Here is a 17,415-nt window from a genome sequence, read left to right on the forward strand (position 1 = left end):
CTCCCAGAGGCTTTGTGGGCCCTGTGCCGCCAGTAGAGGGTTGAGTGGCTGCTGTAGTGGTTTTTCAGTGACCCTGTGGAGGTAGATTTGGCAGCATCAGGAATGCCCAGGCCCCCGGGTGGGAGTCAGGGTGGGTACCTTGTTCTGGGGTAAGGAAGAGGGAAAGGCGGGAGCCAGGCTGGCTCAGACACCTGCTCCGGTGCCCCAGTGGGGAGAGAAGGGCTGCAGAGAGAGGGAGAGTGGGGGGAGGAGGCAGGCCTTGGAGAAGGAAGAAGCAGTAGGTTTGGCTGAGGGGACTTGGGCTCTACCTGCCACACCCCGGCTATTTTGGGACCAGGTAGCTAATGACAGACTCTGGCTGGAGGCTAGGCTCACTTATAGAGGCAGGAAGCGGACCTCCAGGGATATTATCCTTCTCTGACCCCTTTCTGGGCAAAGCAGTCTCTGGGTTAGGATGGGCAGATGTTGGTGGGGGGCGGCAGGGATGTGGGACAGAGTTGGGGCTGCAAGTAGGATTGTGTAAGATATGTATGCATTTGTGTGTGTCTGTGTTCAAGTGCAGGCAAATATCAAGAGGAGGAGGAGGAGGGCTGTGTGTTGACCGTGTGTCCTGTGACTGTGGGCATGTGTCACTAGGTCTGTGTGTTTCTGTGAGTGTGTGACTCGTGCGTCCACCGTGTCTCGGAGTGTCTTTAACTCTGACTCTGTGAGTCTGACCCTGTCGGTCTGTGTGTCTGTTTTTGTGCCCGTGTGACTCGGTGGGTCTGTGTGTCAGCGTGTGCCTGTGTGACGCAGCATGTATTTGTGGGCCTGTGGGCCTGTGGACTGGTTTGGCCTAGTTTGGGGGTGACTCACAGGTAAGCGGGGAGAATCCAGGACTTGTTGGATTAGACAAGGCTCTTTCCCACACTCCCCCCACCCCCTCCTCAGCCTCTCCCTTTCCCGGCCCCACACACCTAGTTTGGAGGTCACAGTCATCCTGCCAACAGATCCATTTCTGGTCTGGGGCCCCAAAGAAGAGAGGGCTCTGGGAATGAGGACTTCTGCTAGCCTAGGAGAGGCATCCTGGGTCATTGGGGTGTGTCTTCAGAGCAAGGACACAAGGGGGCAGCTATATTCAGGCAGATTCCAGCACAGTTTGAAGAACACTCCAGCAGTCATGACTATCCAGGGATAGGACAGGTCAACTGTCAACTGGTGACCTCTATATCCCTAGAAGTATGCAAGCAGAAGCCAATGACCACATGTTTATGGAATGAGTGACTGGCAGGGGTGTTGTTCAGGGGCTGGGCTGGCTTGAGAAAGGCATGGAATTCTGATTGCTAGGAGGTCATTTACAATATCTGATCTGATGACCAATGGCTTCCTTTGAAGATGTTCTCTTGATGCTTTGCCAAAACCAATAGGCCCTTCCAAATGTGGCTCCTGTTTTTTTTTTTTTTTTTTTTTTTTTAAGATTTTATTTATTTATGATAGACATAGAGAGAGAGAAGCAGAGACACAGGCAGAGGGAGAAGCAGGCTCCATGCACCGGGAGCCTGATGTGGGATTCGATCCCGGGTCTCCAGGATCGCGCCCTGGGCCAAAGGCAGACGCCAAACCACTGCGCCACCCAGGGATCCCTGTTTTTTTTTTTTTTTTTAAAGATTTTATTTATTCATGAGAGAGAGAGAGAGAGAGAGAGAGAGAAGCAGGCACCATGCAGGGAGCCTGATGTGGGACTCTATCTTGGGACTCCAGGATCACGCCCTGGGCTGAAGGCAGGCACTAAACCCCTGAGCCACCCAGGGATCCCCTGTGGTTCCTGTTTTTACATCTAATTCTTTGACCCCTGAACTCCTAGGATACCATCTTTGGGTGAACCAAGCCAGGGCCTAACACATCACCTAACACTGGATGAACAAATGAATCAATGAATCAATCAATGACTTAGAAACCCAGTCTCAAAAAAAAAAAAAAAAAGAAAGAAAGAAACCCAGTCTCTGCCATTTAATGTTAATGTCCTCAGGAGCAGGGGATCTCAATGGAACCCTAGTACGTATTATTGCAGAAATAAAGAGGAGACTCAGTGGGGGGCTCAGTGATAGGTTGAAGCTCCTTGCCCGGAGTCTCAGCAGGCACAACAAGGTTCTATTAGAAGGAAAGGGGCTCCTCAGTGAGGGGGGTGGGGAGAGGAGCCTCAGCAAAGGGCTCTGATGTGGGGCCTCAGATGTCTGGTTGTGTCCTGCTCTCAGGAATTCTGGTCTGGGGAAAGGTTTGGAGATTCATGTCAGGCCCCTCCCTTCCCCATATGCAAGGATTTTCCAGGGCCACTCAGATCCTGTCATAGTTTCCCATGGTTCTGGAGTCAAGTCAGGCTTCCCTGGGCCTCAGCCCCTTTCATCTCTGTTCCTCATAAAACCTGAGTCACTTCTAGGGCCACAGAGCAGGATCAAAGTTCTGGGTTCCACTGGCTTCTCAGGAGGGAAGAAAATAGAGGTGGGGGAGGGGAGTTGGGGGAATGGGGGCATTTCTGGCCTTAATGTCCCTTATAATGGCCCGAGGGGCTGCCTCATGGAGAGAACTGGCCTGGAGATGGGCTGGCCCTGAGGCTGAGGATGAACAGCCTGACCTCTTAGATCCTTGGGATCTGAGAATAGGGTTGTCCTGTTCAGCACAGGCTGGAAGTTGGAGTGGGGGCTGGGTGGTCCCTCCAGCACTACTGTGGCCCCCCCCCTTTTTTTGTGGCCCCCTTTAAAAAGTAGAGTCTCCAAACCATAGAGTCTCTGTTCACCAAATAATTAACGTTAGGGAGTTTACTCCCTAATGATGGTCAGGTGCTTAAGGTTGGGGTTCAAGTCTTGCCTCTGCCACTGTGTGTGATTCTGGGCAAGTTTCTTAACCCCCCTGAGCCTTTTTTTGTTCTCATCTGCAAAATGGGGAGGTTTGTTTAGAAATGGTTCTTTGAGGTATCAAATACATGGGATTCTTTTGAAGATTCACTAGGACAATGGACATAAAGCAGTTAGCAAGGTGCTCCGTCCTGAGTAAGCCCTAAGCCCTCAAGAGATGGCTATTGTCGTTATTATTACTATTACTATTAAACCAGAGAGATTCACCTGAGAGTTTCTAGAGAGCTTATTGCTATCCCCTACCCATTAAAGGAGATAATAGAGACCCAGAGAGATCAAGGAAGGATTAGGAAAAAAAATAAGACCCAGGCTCCAGCCCTCAAGGAGCGAATGTGAGATGTGCTTGCTGAAGAGGCTCATGGGAGTAGCAGGATGTGCTCAGAGCCTTGGCCTAGTGGACAGGAGGGAAGATGCCCAGACACAGATTCAAACGGGAATTCTAACCACAGCCTGGCGGCTTAGCAGCTGCACCGCCCTAAGCCAGTCTCTTCTCTTCTCTTCTCTTCTCTTCTCTTCTCGGACCCTCGGTTTCTTCATCTGTACAGATAATCACAGAGGAGAAAATTGAGGGAAAGTACATTCACAGGCAAAGTGCTATGTGCTGCTGGGCTTCATTCAGACTCACAGGTGCACTTAGGCTCCAGCAGCTGTCACCACATGCTTTGGCCAGCACACAGGTGTGCATGCCCGTGAACATTTGCTCACAGTTTTCCAAGGTGATAGTGGGAAATTTTTGTTTTGTTTTGTTTTTGAAGATTTTGTTTTTTGAGAGAGAAGGAGGGAGAGAGAGGGAGAGAGAGAGAGAGAGAGAGAGCACTCGCGCACAAGCAGAGAGGAGCTGGGGAGGGGCAGACTCCCCACTGAGCACAGAGCCTGATGCAGGGCTAGATCTCAGGACCCTGAGATCATGACCTAAGCCCAAGTCAGACGCTTAACCAACTAAGCCACCCAGGTGCCCCTCCAGTGTTTTTGTTTTTAAGCAACTTGTCATTCTTTCTCTCCTATTGGACTTGGACAATAACTATGAGACACATACCCTTAGTATTCCAGTTTTGTGACTGGGGTCCCTGAAGCTTGAAGGGGAGAAGTGGCTGGCCCAGGGTTATTCAGCTAGTAAGCAATAGGGTCAGGGGAAACTTGGCTTTGCCAGAGCCCACATCCCATCTTTCCTTACCTTGCCTTAAAATGATCAGGGACAGGGTCAGAACAGTTGCCTGGTTTCCTAATGTTTGGCTTCTGGAGGACTAGACCCGGGGCTCCTTGGGGCAGAGTCATGGCCCTATCCACAGGCCAGTGAATCCAACCCGTATGTTTTTTTGCTCTCTCCCCTCTGTCTCCTTCCAGGCTCGGGCCTCAGCTTCACCTCTTGAAGGACTCTGGCATTGGGGATCATGTGAAAGTGAGGAGATGGTGGGAGAGCTGGGAATATCATGCCCATTTTACAGATGAAGAAACAAAGGCCCAAAAAGTCAAATGACTTGCCTGGGGTTACTGAGCCTGAGCTTGGCAGGGGTAGTTACTCTGTACTGCTGAGAGCCACCCTCCCCACCCCTTAACCCTGTCTCTCTTCTTCCTGGCACCATCTGCAGGGAGCTGGACCATACTGAGCCAAGGACATCTCTGGACAGGTTGCTGGGACCCGACATGGAGGGGGCAGGTGGGCCCCTGGCTCAGGCTGAGGCCCCAGTGGTGAGCACCACACTGGCGTGGCGGCGGCCCCCTGCCCAGGAAGAGATGAGACACCGTTTTCACAAGGTGTCCCTGGTGTCAGGGGCCCAGACAGAAGCCCCCCGGGAGGAGATGTTGGAGTGCAGCCACAGTCGAGAGGAAGTCAATGGCTTTGCAACCCGGGAAGAATCGACTATAAGTTACAAGGGACCCCGGGATGGGGTTGGCTCCAAGAGCTTCCAGAGCCACGGGCCCATCTTTTCCAAGAAGTACATGCTACTCCCCAAGGAGAAGAGACCAGTGGGGAGACGGAAGGAGGCCGTAGACCAGAGTGACAGCAGCCCCCCAGAGCCCAGGACTGAGCAGGCCAACCCGGAAGCCCTGGCCAGGACAGAGCTTTTGGTGCCCCTGCCCGGGCCCCGGGAGCCCAGCCCCCACCCGGGCGTCAGCCTCAGCAGTGGGAGCTCCCGGAGCCTCGAGGAACGCCGGGTGACGCGCACCGTGCAGACCACCGTGGTGGTGGGAGGGCACGTGGAGCGGCGGGTGAACAGCTCCGTGACCGTGGGCCCAGGGCCATGGGGCGAGGCCCAGCCCAGGGGCCGCAATATTGTTCGCGCAGTACGGGCAGTGGTCGTGAGCCCCCAGGCCGAGGGCTCCCCTACCCGCAGTCAAGCCCGGGAGCTGCTTAGTAGCCTCGTACCTACTGAGCGGAGCCCCGCTGCCAGCCGGCTTCCCAGGCCCATGGCTGTTGTGCCAAGGAATCCGGGTCTGGGTGGCCCAGGGGGCGCGGCCTCGGGGCAGCTGCCTGAGCCAGGGATGGCAGAGCCAAAGGACAGATCTGCTCTGGGCCCTGCAGGCAGCTCGGAGGATGGTCACCCGCCTCCGAACCAGGACGTCCCTGCAGCTCACCCAGAGCAAGACCAGAGCCGAGCCCCTGAGGTCCTAATGCAGCAAGGAGCCTCCGGTCCCACCCAGCCCTCTCCCCAGATTTCTCGGAGCCATGTGTCATTACCCTCCTCTCTCAGACGCCAGACTCCTACTCCCTCCCTGGACCCAGAGCACCCCCCAGAGCAGCCAGCGGTGCCCACATACCCCAGGACCCAGCTTACTCTCAAGCCCAGGGTACCCCAGGCGCGGCCCTCCATAAAAAGGGAGGGGCTCACAGATCCCTCTGTTGTCACCAACCCGCCCATGGCGAAGAGCGAGGTGCTTGTTACCGGCCCTGGACAGTCTCTTGCTCCATCCTCTACAAGACGGAAGGCTGTTCCTAGCTCAGGAGCGCTTTCGGCTCCATCCTCCCCGGGGAATAAGCTTGTTCGGGACTCTGAACATGTCCCTGTCTTCTCCCTTACCCAGGCAGAGGTGGTGGCAGGCCCTGCTGCTCCTGCAGCCTCATCCCCCAAGCCAAGCAAGGTGGTCCAGGCCCCAGCAGGCAGCCCTAGCACCCCAAAAGAGGCTGTCCATGATACTCAAGGTAACCTTGCTTCTTGTCCCAGCCAGGATGAGGCTGTTGGAGGCCTGACCACTTTCACTATCCCATCTCCCCAAGAGGAGGAGATTGTTGAGGGCTCCAAAGTGAGCCCCATCGCATCTCCCACCCAAAAGGAGCTTGTCCAGGGTCCTGGTGCTTCTGCTGCCCCATTTTCCACCCAGACAGTGATTGCCCAGGACACTGCTGTTCCCCCTGCCCCCTCCTCAGAGGGTAAGGTGTCCCCCAGACCAGGAGGACCCCCTGCCTCAGTGCTGATGAGAGCAGAGGCCAGCCTGGAGTCCCAACTTGTCCCCAACTCCACTGATGGCGAAATGCTCCCAGAGACATCCAGGGAGGAGGAGGAGGTGGCCCTGGCTGCTGACCTGGAGATGTTCCTGGATACTCTGCGGAGCATGGAGCCGCCCGAGATCCTCCGCACTCACCGGCTGCCACGAGCCCCCCGGTCCTCCTACCTGGCCATGTATGCTACGCTGCCTGCCATCGAGGAGGACCAGCCCGGACCATGGGTGCTGGGACCCAGCCCCCAGGAGGTGCCCACACTAGAAGGGAAAGAGGAAGAGGAAGAGGAGGAGGAAGAACCAGAGAACCCCTACCTAAGTGACGATGAGAAGCTCCAGCGCAGGCAGGAGAAGGCCGGGCCTAACCCCTCCTGGGACTCTCGCCCTGCGAGGCCCCCCCAGGTCTCTTGTTCTCCTCTGGAGATGATGAAGAAACATGTAGCAGATGCTAAGGGCCCCCGCCCAGAGCTGGGGCCAGAGTGGCAAGCAGGCAGTAGGCCCACTTCTCGTCTTGGAGGCAGCCTTCTCTTCAGTGGTCTGGTGTCTGCCACCCAGGAGGCCCCCATCTTGGAACCACTGGGCACAAAACTATCTGCTCTGCCACCCCATGTGACACCTGGCACCAGGAAGGTGCCAGGACAGCTGCCCCTGCTCTGCAGCGAAAGGCCACCACCAGAGAAGCCTGCTTGTGCCCAGCCCCTGGCGGGGTGGGTGAGTGAGACCTTGGATGAGCAAGGGAGGGTGCCCGGCCTCACCAGGGGCAGGGTTTGGGTGGCGTGAGGACTGTGGCACTGGGAATGGAGTCTGGAGAGGCCAGAGGCTTGGATCTGATGTCTAGTTCTGTGTGACCTTATACAAGCCACAATTTTCTGGGCTTCAGTTTCCCTATTCACACAGCAGGAGGCTTACAACTTTGGAATCCAAAGGGCTTAGTGGCTCTGATCTCTTGGAAGCTGGGGAAAGGGAGTGATAGGCACCTGCCCCCTGGGATGGGTGATGAGGTCCCTGGAGTTAGTGACAGCCTCTGTGGGCAGCTCTTTGGGTATGGAGGCCAATAGGGAGCAGGTGGGATCCTTGGAATGACAGGTTGTGGGGAGGCAGTAAGGAAGCCACACCATAAGACTTTTTATCACCTCCCTCCGTGCCAGAGCCCAGCACTGAAGATCCAGGGCAAGCTGAACACCAGGCCTGGAAAGGTAGGGGGGAAGGCTGTGGGGAGGGGGAGCAGCAGGAGGCGGGGACCCGGGGACAGGGCCTGAGGATTCCCTCTGCGTCCTCTCCAGATGATCCTCTTCTCAGAGCCTGGCTGCCAAGGCAGCAGCAGGGAGGTCTGGGAAGACACTGCTGACACCTCCAGCTGGCCCCGGGTGGCCTCCGTGAGGGTGGTTCGAGGCTGGTGAGTGCAGGCTGCCAGGGCGAGGCAGGGGGCTGCTTGTGGACCTACAGGATTTCAGAGCAATGAGATGTACCTGGGCCAACCTGACCGAAACCCCCTCAGGCACCCCTCCTTTGCTTTGTGGGTACATCCTCTACCCACCCATGACCCTGGGTCTCTGTGCCTACAGCTGGGTGCTATACGAAGAGCCAGAGTTCCGGGGCAGGAAGCTGGTTGTGCCTGAAGGAGATGTGGATTTAGGAGCCCCAGGGCCAGCGTGGAGCACCCAGGGCATTGGCTCTGTGAGGCGGGTTGTCCGGGTAAGTGGTTGGGAGCGGGTACCAGATGCTCCCCAGGCCCTGAGGACGGGGACAGCCTAGGTGCCTGCAGTTGGAATGGCTAAGAGAGCTTATATGGATGAGGAGCCTAGAGGGGGCTTATTATGAGGTCACCTATAGATTCCTGACCTTAAAGCTATCTGGGGAAGAAAGGATTTCTGGGGTGCTTGGCCTGGCTTGGGGAGGCAGGGGGCAGACAGAGGCCAAGCCCCACCTTGGGAGAGCAGCCTGGGAAAGTATGAGCTGGACTTGGAGAAGGATTCAGTTAGAGCAACAGAAATGGGTGGGAGTGGCTATGGGTGCCAGCCCACCCCCCAGGGCCCAGGATCTCCGGCCCACAGTTAGACCCAGGGTGCCACCGCTGTTTGCTCATTTGCTCACCAATGCTGGTTAATGTCTGCTGCATGCCAGGCACCATGCCAGGCAATGGGTGGGTGGGGAGATCTGCTCTCTGCCCTGCAGGACTCATGGTTGAGCTAGGGTATGAGGGTTGGACTTGAAGCAAGAAAGCCAAATAATCAGATTAGGGGTTTATAAACATCCCTCTGGCTACCAGGAGGAGAAATCTGGGACTCAGGAAGGCCAGGCAGGGCTGTGATTTCCAGGTGAGGGGCACCTCTGACTTTGGAGGGAGAAGTGTGTAGTTTGAAAAGGCATGGTCAGTGTTATGGTTTCATATAGTTTTTGACAAAACTGTCTTGGCCACTAGAGACACAGAAGAGAAAGCAGTAACTCTAAAGGCAGGGCCTATCAGACTTTTTTTTTTTTTTTTTAATTAAAGTTTGAATAACTCCAAGACAGAGCTGTTGCAATACTCCTGGTAAGAGGACGAGAGCTGACGAGTCTTAATGAGGGCAGTGGCCCAGCTATGCAAAGGAGGGAATAGTTTTGAAAGCCTCTCCGGAAACACACAAATGTTTGTAGACAGTTTATTGAGAGCTTCTCACGATAAATTCATCTTCATGTAGGAGGTAACGAGGAATAAGAGAGAAAAAAAAAAAACAAGAGCTTTGAAGTCAGGTGGGGGACCTAGTTTGATTTGATTCGTTCAGCATCGATTGGGCACCTGGTGTGTTCCAGGCATGTGGGAGGTGCTGGTTGCAACAGTGAACAAAAACCATATTGCTCTGTTCTTTACCCTGCTACGTACAGGCTTTGTGCCCAAGGGCAGGCCGCTTAACTTCACTGAGCCTCACTTTCCTAGCCTGTGAATGGAGTAATAACTCCTGTTGGGAGGGCCAACTGAGATGGAGTAGGACATGCCCTTACCACAGTGCCTTGCACTCAGTAGATGCTTCATAAGCATCTGATGAAGCAGCGAGGGAATGATATGGTCCTGGCAGGAAAGAAACACCCAGAATGCCGAGAGGATCCTCTGCTGCCTGGGATAAGTTGCAGATAGAAGCCAGCCTGGACTAGGGCAGGAATTGTTTACAAAGGAAGAGTCAAAGTTAGATCTCAGGAAACAGCTGTCAATCCTACTTGTCTCTGGGTTGGAAATCACGGTACCCAGAGGCATGGTACTTGGCAGGCTCCTGCTGGGAACTTTGGACCTTTGGTGCCAAAGGTCCAGCGCCAAAGAGAGGGCTTTGGTCTCAGGCTTGTCTGGCCCACTTTGCAGAGAACGCCCCAGTTACCCTTCTGGCTTCTGTGGAGATCGCCACAAAGGGTTCCCAGAAGCGCTCTGGAGCCCTGGTTGGACACAGTTGGGGAAGCAGTTACTGGCAGGGTGTGGGGGGTGTTCTCTGAGGAGCACTGCTTTACACTTCTTTTTCACCCCTTTTTCCTTCTACAGGACTACAGTACCCCAGAGATCATCGTGTACTCTGAGAAGGGCCTCAAGGGGGAGCAAGTGGAGCTAACCGATGCCTTGGAGGACACCCAGGGCCTGGAGAAGCCCCTGCAGGCCGCATCTGCCACTGTCTCTGCAGGACTGTGAGTCTGGGCTATTCTGGAAACCCTTCATTTTACATTCATTGTTCTAAGTGCTGGGGACACAGAGGTGATGGGACACAGCTCCTGCCCTCAGGAAGTGCTTAGTCTACTGGAGGGGACAGGCAAGTAAAAAGACAGTGGCAATCAGAGTCCTGGTATGGGGCAGCACAGAAAAGCACCGAAGCAGCCTGAGGTCAGAGAAGCCTCCCTGGAGGAGGAGACACCTCAGCAGGGATGAGCCGACCACAGAAGAATCTCAGCATAATGAGAGCAGGGCATGAGGGACTTTGTAGGTTTTGTTCACTACTCTCTCCCTGATGCCTGAAGTAGGGGCTGGCACAGGGTAGATGCCCCTAAATATTAATGAATTAATTTAATGGGGAAGAGTATACCTAGTGGAGGGAACAATACCTGCAAAGGCTCAGAGGTGAGAGATCTAAGCCTCAAAAGTTGAGTCTGGCCCAACCAAGCAGCAGGTGGGGAGATGTGAAGACCAGGAGTATGATTGGGGGACAGATCAAAAGGCCTCTGTGCAGCTGGGCTATCTAGTGGGAAGCTACTGGGGGTCCCTAAGCAGGTAGGTGTGCAGGAAAGAATTCTCCAGCTGCTGTGTGAAATTACAGCGCACTGGGCCAGAGGAAGAGGGATCAGTGGAGTGGCTACTGCAGATTAGGGGGTCCTGAAATATCCTCCAGTGTCCCCTTGATGGGGGCCTTTTCCCCTAAAATTCCTTCTCCCCTCTAAACCTCCCCCCTATCCACCAAACTGTGTCCCTGGGTATCTGGGGTAGAGCTGCCTCTCTGCCTCCTCCCCAGGTGGCTGCTGTACCCCAAACCCTCCTTTGAAGACTCTCCCTGCATTCTGGAGCCTGGAGAGTACCCGACCTTGGAGGCCTGGGGTACATCTGACCTCAGAGTGGGCTCCTTGAAGCCCATGAGATTGGTAAGGGGCAAGTGGTCACAGGTAACCTTGTCCTGCAATTCTGGGGGAAGAAGTAGGGCCTGGGGGCTCCTGCTGAGCATGGGATGGAGAGGGGGGCGTGGAATTAGCCCAAGGGGTGAGGCAGAGGAAAGACAGGGGTTTGGCCATTTTTAGGGGTTTCAGGATCAAGTAAATCCTGGGTTGCCAGCCCCCATCTGTCTTCTTCCACCTCTGGGCTGGTGCCTCAGCTTTGTCTCCTCTGCAGGGCTGCCCAAGCGTGGAGAAGCCGAGGGAGCCCAAGGTAAGAGTCTGGGCTGCACTGTCAAAGACTGCCTTTGGGTAGGGTGTGTATATGCGTGTGGCTACCTTAGCCTGGACCAGAAGACAGGAGAGGAGAGTGCTGGGAAACAAGCTGGCTCTGGGAGGGTGGAATCCTATGGGCTCACTGGGAACCGGCTTTTGATGTGTAAGGAGCAGGTCAGAGAAGAGACAGCAGTTACCTAAGGGATTGGAGCTCAGGTTGAGAGTGGGAGGACTTAGCTCTGGGCTAATGCTGGGCAGGGCCTCCCTGGGCTGGCTGGGTGTTTCGGGCTAGATGGCTCCCCACCACCTTCACACCACCCCTTGTCCCCAGGTTGTGGTTTATGAGGCCACAGGCTTTCAGGGCCAGAGCTGGGAAGTAAGCAGAGACATCTACAACCTCCAGGAGCCAGAGGACAGCCAGAGCCCCCACCTGGCCTCTGTGGGGTCCCTGCGAGTTCTTGGGGGCTGGTGAGGACACAGAACCTTTCCTCCTCTTTCATCCTCGCCTCTTACCTCTATGGGGGGGGGGGGGGTGTTAGGGAGTGGCCCGCGCTGCCTAGGTGTGGGGGCAGCTGTCTTATTATACATTCATGGGCCTTCCATGACCCAGTCCGCTTGTTCCCCTCCTCCTTCCCCCAGCTGGGTGGGCTACCAGAAGGCAGGCTTCCGGGGCCACCAGTATCTGCTGGAGGAGGGGGAATATGCTGATTGGTCACACTGGGGAGGCTATGACGAGGCGCTGACCTCCCTGCGGGTCATCCGGACGGTAAGCAAGGGCAACTGGGCCATCCCTCTACCTGGGGCCACAGCCATACTCCTGCCGCCCCACCAAGTACAATCTGTGGAGGGAAGAGTTTGTTCCCTCTTTCCTAGTTCTCCTGAGTACCTGGAAGTGTTCTTGAGGTCTAGGCTCATGCCTTCCTGCTGCTCTTCCCCAGGCCACACTGATCGCCTTACTCCAAAGTCCCCTGGTGGGCTGTGTCCCCCGGGTCTGGGCACTCCCAGGGGTTTCCGTGGGTGGGCAGGAGAGACCTGACTATCCTCGGGGCCCAGGACTTCGGGGACCCGGCCCTCGTGCTGTTTGAGGCCATGGACTTCGAGGGGCACGCCGCGGAGGTGAGAGAGGCATTGCCGGACGTGGAGCTGGCGCGACACGGCCCCCACACGCAGGCCATCCACGTGCTCAGCGGCGTGTGAGTGACCCCGGCTCCGGGAGCCAGGCGCGGGGAGCGGTTCCAGGGGAGGAGCCGGCCCCGCCCCGCTGACCCACGCCCCGCCCTCCCTGCAGGTGGGTGGCCTATCAGCAGGTGGGCTTCTCCGGGGAGCAGTACGTGCTGGAGAAGGGCGTGTACCGCACCTGCGATGACTGGGGCGCGGGCAACAGCGCCCTCGCCTCGCTGCAGCCGGTCCTGCAGGTGCGCGCCAGCCGCGGGGGGCGGGGCCCCGGGGGCAGGGGCTCGGAGCCTGGGCGGGGCCCACCGCGGGGGGCGGGGCCCACGCCGGGGGGCGGGGCCATCGCGGGGGGCGGGGCTGGGAGGCGCGGGCTCCGAGCGCGGGGGCGGGGCGCCCGGGAAGGGGCGGGGCTAACACGGGCCTGAGCTACCCGAGAACCGTGGAAAGGGTCGGGAAACCGGCTGGAGGCTTGTACCTTTCTTACGTCTCGAAACTTTGGGCCCTCCCTTCAGGTCGGCGAGCACAATCTGCACTTTGTCTCAAAGGTAAGGAACTGTTGGGGGGCCTGTCTCCTCTTCCTCCTCCATCCCGTTCCATCGCCCTCCACTCTCAGCTCTTCCTTTCTCTACCTGCAGATTCAGCTTTTCTCTGGCCCCGACTTCCTGGGCGACCACATCTCCTTCGAGGATGACCAGACCTCCTTGCCCGTCTCCTTCCAGCCCCAGTCCTGCCGTGTCCACGGGGGCAGGTGAGGACGTGAGGGAGGGGAAAAGCGGGGCGCACCTGCCTGGAGTGCTCAACTCAGGTGGGGAATCTGGGCTGCAGGAAGGTCTTTCCTTCAAATGATTTCTTTCCTTTGGCTTCCTTGAGATTACCTGTTCTGTCCCAAATCATTCAATCTTAAAACAAACAAAGCCAAATAAAGTTTTAACGGAAAACGTAAAGCTTGTAGATAGTATAGGATGAAGAACCCCAATCTTGTTTCATCTATCCCTTTGGTTTTTTGGGGGTTTTTGTTTGTTTGTTTGTTTGTTTGTTTTTTAGTGGTGCAATTAAAATTCCCAACCCAACAAAATTTCGCAGGTAAATACTTCAACATATATATATTTCTAATATGAAAGGAGCCTCCCCAACCCACATAGTTGCAATTTATTATTACATCTATAAAAATTAACAATAATTTCTTGATATTACCTAATACAGTCCATGTTCAGATTTTGTCTTTAAAAAAATTCCTTTGTGAAATTGGTTTGTTTTGTTTTTCTCAGGATCCAAACAAGGTCCACACATTGCTTTTGGTCAACGTGGTCTTTAATGTATAGCCATTCCCTGCCCTTCTTTTTGTTTTATACCATTTATTTAAAGAAACTCAATAGGGATGCCTGAGTGGCTCAGTTGGTTAAATGACAAATTCTTGGTTTTGGCTCTAGTCATGATCTCAGGGTGGTGAAGTCGAGCCTACCCACACCCCCACCCCTCTGCCGTAGGAGTGGAGCCTGCTTGCGATTCTTTCTCCTCTCCTTCTGCAGCCCCCCTCCTTTTCTAAACAGGAAGAAAGGAAAGAAGGAAAGAAAAGAGGAGCACCTGGGTGGCTCATTCAGTTAAGTGTCCACCTTTGGCTCAGGTCAAGATCTCAGGGTCCTGGGATTGAGCCCCACATCGGGCTCCCTGCTCAGCAGGGAGTCTTCTCCCTCTCTCTGCTCATGCTCCCATTCTCTGTCTCTCAAATAATTTTTTTTTAAAAAAAGAGAGACAAAGAAAGAAAGAAAAAGAAAACCAATAATTCACCCTGTAAGTTTCCCATCTTCTGAATTTGGCTGACTACTTCCTTCTAGTGCCTTTTCCCCCCTTTGTGTCCCATATTTTCTGTAAACTGGTAGATCTGGTGGCTTGATGAGATTCAGGGTGTTTCATTTTGTTGGCAAGGAGACTATATAGGTGGTACCCTATATAAGTAGTACTTCTTTTTTTTTTTTTTTTTTTTGAAGATTTTATTTATTTCTTCATAAGAGACACAGAGCACGAGAGAGAGGCAGAGACACAGGCAGAGGGAGAAGCAGGCTCCACACAGGGAGCCAGACATGGGACTCGATCCCGGGTCTCCAGGGTCACAACCCGGGCCGAAGGCAGCACTAAACCCCTGAGCCACCCGGGGTGCCCTAAGTAGTACTTCTTACTACCTCACCTCAGGCACATGCCTGGTTGTCCCACTTTTAATGACATCAAGATCCCTGTATCATAACATTTGCCATTTATTTATTTATTTATTTATTCATTCATTCATGAAAGACACAGAGAGAGAGAGAGAGAGAGAGAGAGGCCGAGACACAGGCAGAGGGAAAAGCGGGCTCCATGCAGGGAGCCTGATGTGGGACTCAATCCCAGGTCTCCAGGATCACACCCTGAGCTGCAGGCGTTGCTAAACCACAGCACCACAGGGGCTGCCCAACATTTGCCATTTAAAAAAAATAAGATTTGCCATTTATGGCTCACCTCATGGTTTTAGCACCCACTGATGATAATGACCTAGACTCGTTATTTCTTTAGAGGTTACAAAATGATGATTTTAAGATTTTTTTTTTTGGTATTCCTTTTCCATATGTTAGCTGAAATACCTCTATAAAGAAGAGCTTTTCCTTTTCAACTTTTTGTTTCCCTGAAATAGTTTATACAAAAAAGGCAGTTTGATCCTTTCCCAACGATCAATTTCTCTTGATCAATTTTCAGAATAATTTCTGAGTTGGTAGGTACCCTAGCAACCTCCATAGCTGACTAATGAAATATTTTTTGAATGTTGTTATGAACTTATGGATATATTTGTAATTGAAATGCTTCCATGCATTGGAGCTACTGTTCTTTTGTGTGCTCTAATCATTCTGTCTTTGGCAAATGGGAGCCCCTTCAAATAGTCTTCTTTTGATGCAACTCCAATAGTTTGGGTTTTTTTTAAATAATTTACTTGCTTTTCTGGTACAATAAGATGCCCTGGGATCATTTCATACATTTTTGCCTGAAACTTGGAATCAGTTATCTACCAAGGGACTCCAATTCCAGTGGTATTTAGACGAAAGCTGGATGTTTCAAGACTATAATACCAATATTACTACTAATGGTAAAAAAGCAGCGAATGCTGTTTGGGGTTTCCCATGGTTCTTTTTGTCCTCAGGACATTTACCAGCATCCCATTTGCTATGTGCAGTTCAAAATATCATTTTTAAGATCCTTGAAATAATACTTTTTGTGTGGGTGGTTATGTCACCAACCTGACATACAGTTAGGTTCATTTATTTAAATTTTTAGGAATAATTTCCATTTTTACTTGTTTTTTAATTGCATAAAATATTTGCAGTGTCCCTGTCTTAACTTGGGCTGCTATAACAAAATATCCTAGACTGGGGGGCTTAAACAATAGGAATTTATTTTCTCCTGGTTCTAAAGGCTGGGAATGTCAAGGTACGGCCCATTTGGTTCCCTGGCAAGGACTCATTTCCTGGATGGTGAATAGCTGCCTTCTTCTTGTGCCCTCAGGTGGTGGAGAACACTCCTGTCTCTTTCTCTTTTTATAGGGACCTGTTCCCATCATGCGTACCCACCCTCCTGATCTCCTCCGAACTTCCCAAAGGCCATAATATTTGAGGTTAGGGCTTCAACATATGAATTTTGCAGAGACACATTCAGTCCAGAGTAGCTCCAAAGCCAAGTCAATCAGGAGGATCTACTCTATTCCTGTGATCTTTCCCCCTCCTCCCTCATAGGTAATCTTTTTTTAATTCAATGTTTAGTTAATTCATCCATTGTTTCTTTTTGAAAAATATAAGCAAATATACTCTCATATGTATTTTTTAAAAGATTTATCTATTTATTTATTTATTTATTCATGAGAGACACAGAGAGCAAGGCAGAAACATAAGCAGAGGAAGAAGCAGGGTTCCTGCAGGGACCCCAAGCCGGGACTTGATCCCACAACCCTGGGATCACTACCTGAGTCAAAGGTAGACGCTCAACCACTGAGCCACCCAGGCATCCCTCTCATATATAAATTTGCATAAAGCTATAGAAACTAAATATATTTGTTGCCCTCCTCCCCCATTTCCTTACACGAAAAGAAGGATACTACAACCTGGTGAATATACTAAAGACCGCTGAATTGTACACTTTAAAAGAATGAATTTTATGGTATGCGAATTGTATCTCTGTTTTTCAAAAGGAAAGCATTCTATAAATACTGTTTCCCCCTTGTTTGTTTTTCCTTAGCAGTTTGGAGATCACTTTATTTCCCCTTAAGACCTCTTCCTCCTCCCTTTTTACTGCTGTATTATTATACCCTACATCCTTAGTTTAATCAGCTGTGTCCTGCTGATGGACTTTTGGGCTGCTTCCACTCTGCTGCTGCAAACAGTGCTGCTGTATGAAGAGCTTTGTGCAGGTGTCATTTCATGTTTTTGAAGGAGATTTTGAGATTCCGAGAAATGGGATTGCTGAGTGGTTGTGCGTGGGGTTTTTTTGCTCAGTATTGCCCAGTTTCTCTCCATAGGGGCAGTAGGATATCATCCAATCATTTCTGAAATCTCGACCTCAATCTCTTGCTGCAGGGCCTATTCATCCTTGACCTCCCGTGGACTTGGTGGGGGAGTGGGTCACAGTCAAATCTGCATCCACTCTGCTGTATCTCAGAGGGCCTGAGGGGCCAAGCACAGGATGGGACAAACTCAGATCCCTACTCACATCCCCCTACTCTTCCCCTTCCCCAGCTGGATCCTGTTTGGTGAGAAGAACTTTGAGGGTGACCAGTACATTCTCTCTGAGGGCGAGTTCCCCACTCTTACAGCCATGGGCTGCCTATCTTCCACAGTCCTGGGCTCTCTCCAGAAGGTACCCCTGGTGAGTAACCTTGTTCAGTTCCAGACAACCCCTGAGGTAGGGTGTACTGCTGGGGGAATGCCAGGTACCGAGCCTCTTCTCACTGTTGGCTAGGCTGCTGGAGCTTGAAGTCAGGCTTCTTCAGAACCACTCTGGTTGCCCTGACCCGGAGGCTTCAAAG

General features: G+C 52.9%; 1 protein-coding gene across 4 annotated transcripts in view; it reads left to right on the forward strand.

Annotated features, from left to right (window-relative positions):
* CRYBG2 (crystallin beta-gamma domain containing 2) overlaps window positions 1-17,415 on the forward strand; it is a 29,770-nt gene that overhangs the window by 6,737 nt on the left and 5,618 nt on the right. For all 4 annotated transcript variants that reach the window (XR_012000093.1, XM_072750677.1, XM_072750675.1 and 1 more), the window contains exons 4-17: window positions 4,481-7,040; window positions 7,478-7,525; window positions 7,613-7,725; window positions 7,895-8,024; window positions 9,838-9,977; window positions 10,793-10,919; window positions 11,164-11,199; window positions 11,533-11,669; window positions 11,841-11,967; window positions 12,255-12,394; window positions 12,490-12,616; window positions 12,887-12,919; window positions 13,010-13,122; window positions 17,126-17,255. Coding sequence is in view for 3 of the 4 variants with exons in the window: in XM_072750677.1 (XP_072606778.1) it covers window positions 4,481-7,040; window positions 7,478-7,525; window positions 7,613-7,725; window positions 7,895-8,024; window positions 9,838-9,977; window positions 10,793-10,919; window positions 11,164-11,199; window positions 11,533-11,669; window positions 11,841-11,967; window positions 12,255-12,394; window positions 12,490-12,616; window positions 12,887-12,919; window positions 13,010-13,122; window positions 17,126-17,255 (3,961 nt within the window). In the remaining variant the exon portion in view is untranslated. The remainder of the gene's footprint in view (window positions 1-4,480; window positions 7,041-7,477; window positions 7,526-7,612; window positions 7,726-7,894; window positions 8,025-9,837; window positions 9,978-10,792; window positions 10,920-11,163; window positions 11,200-11,532; window positions 11,670-11,840; window positions 11,968-12,254; window positions 12,395-12,489; window positions 12,617-12,886; window positions 12,920-13,009; window positions 13,123-17,125; window positions 17,256-17,415) is intronic.

The sequence above is a fragment of the Vulpes vulpes genome, chromosome 2 (assembly GCF_048418805.1).
Source record: "Vulpes vulpes isolate BD-2025 chromosome 2, VulVul3, whole genome shotgun sequence".
Classification (NCBI taxonomy): Eukaryota; Metazoa; Chordata; class Mammalia; order Carnivora; family Canidae; genus Vulpes; species Vulpes vulpes.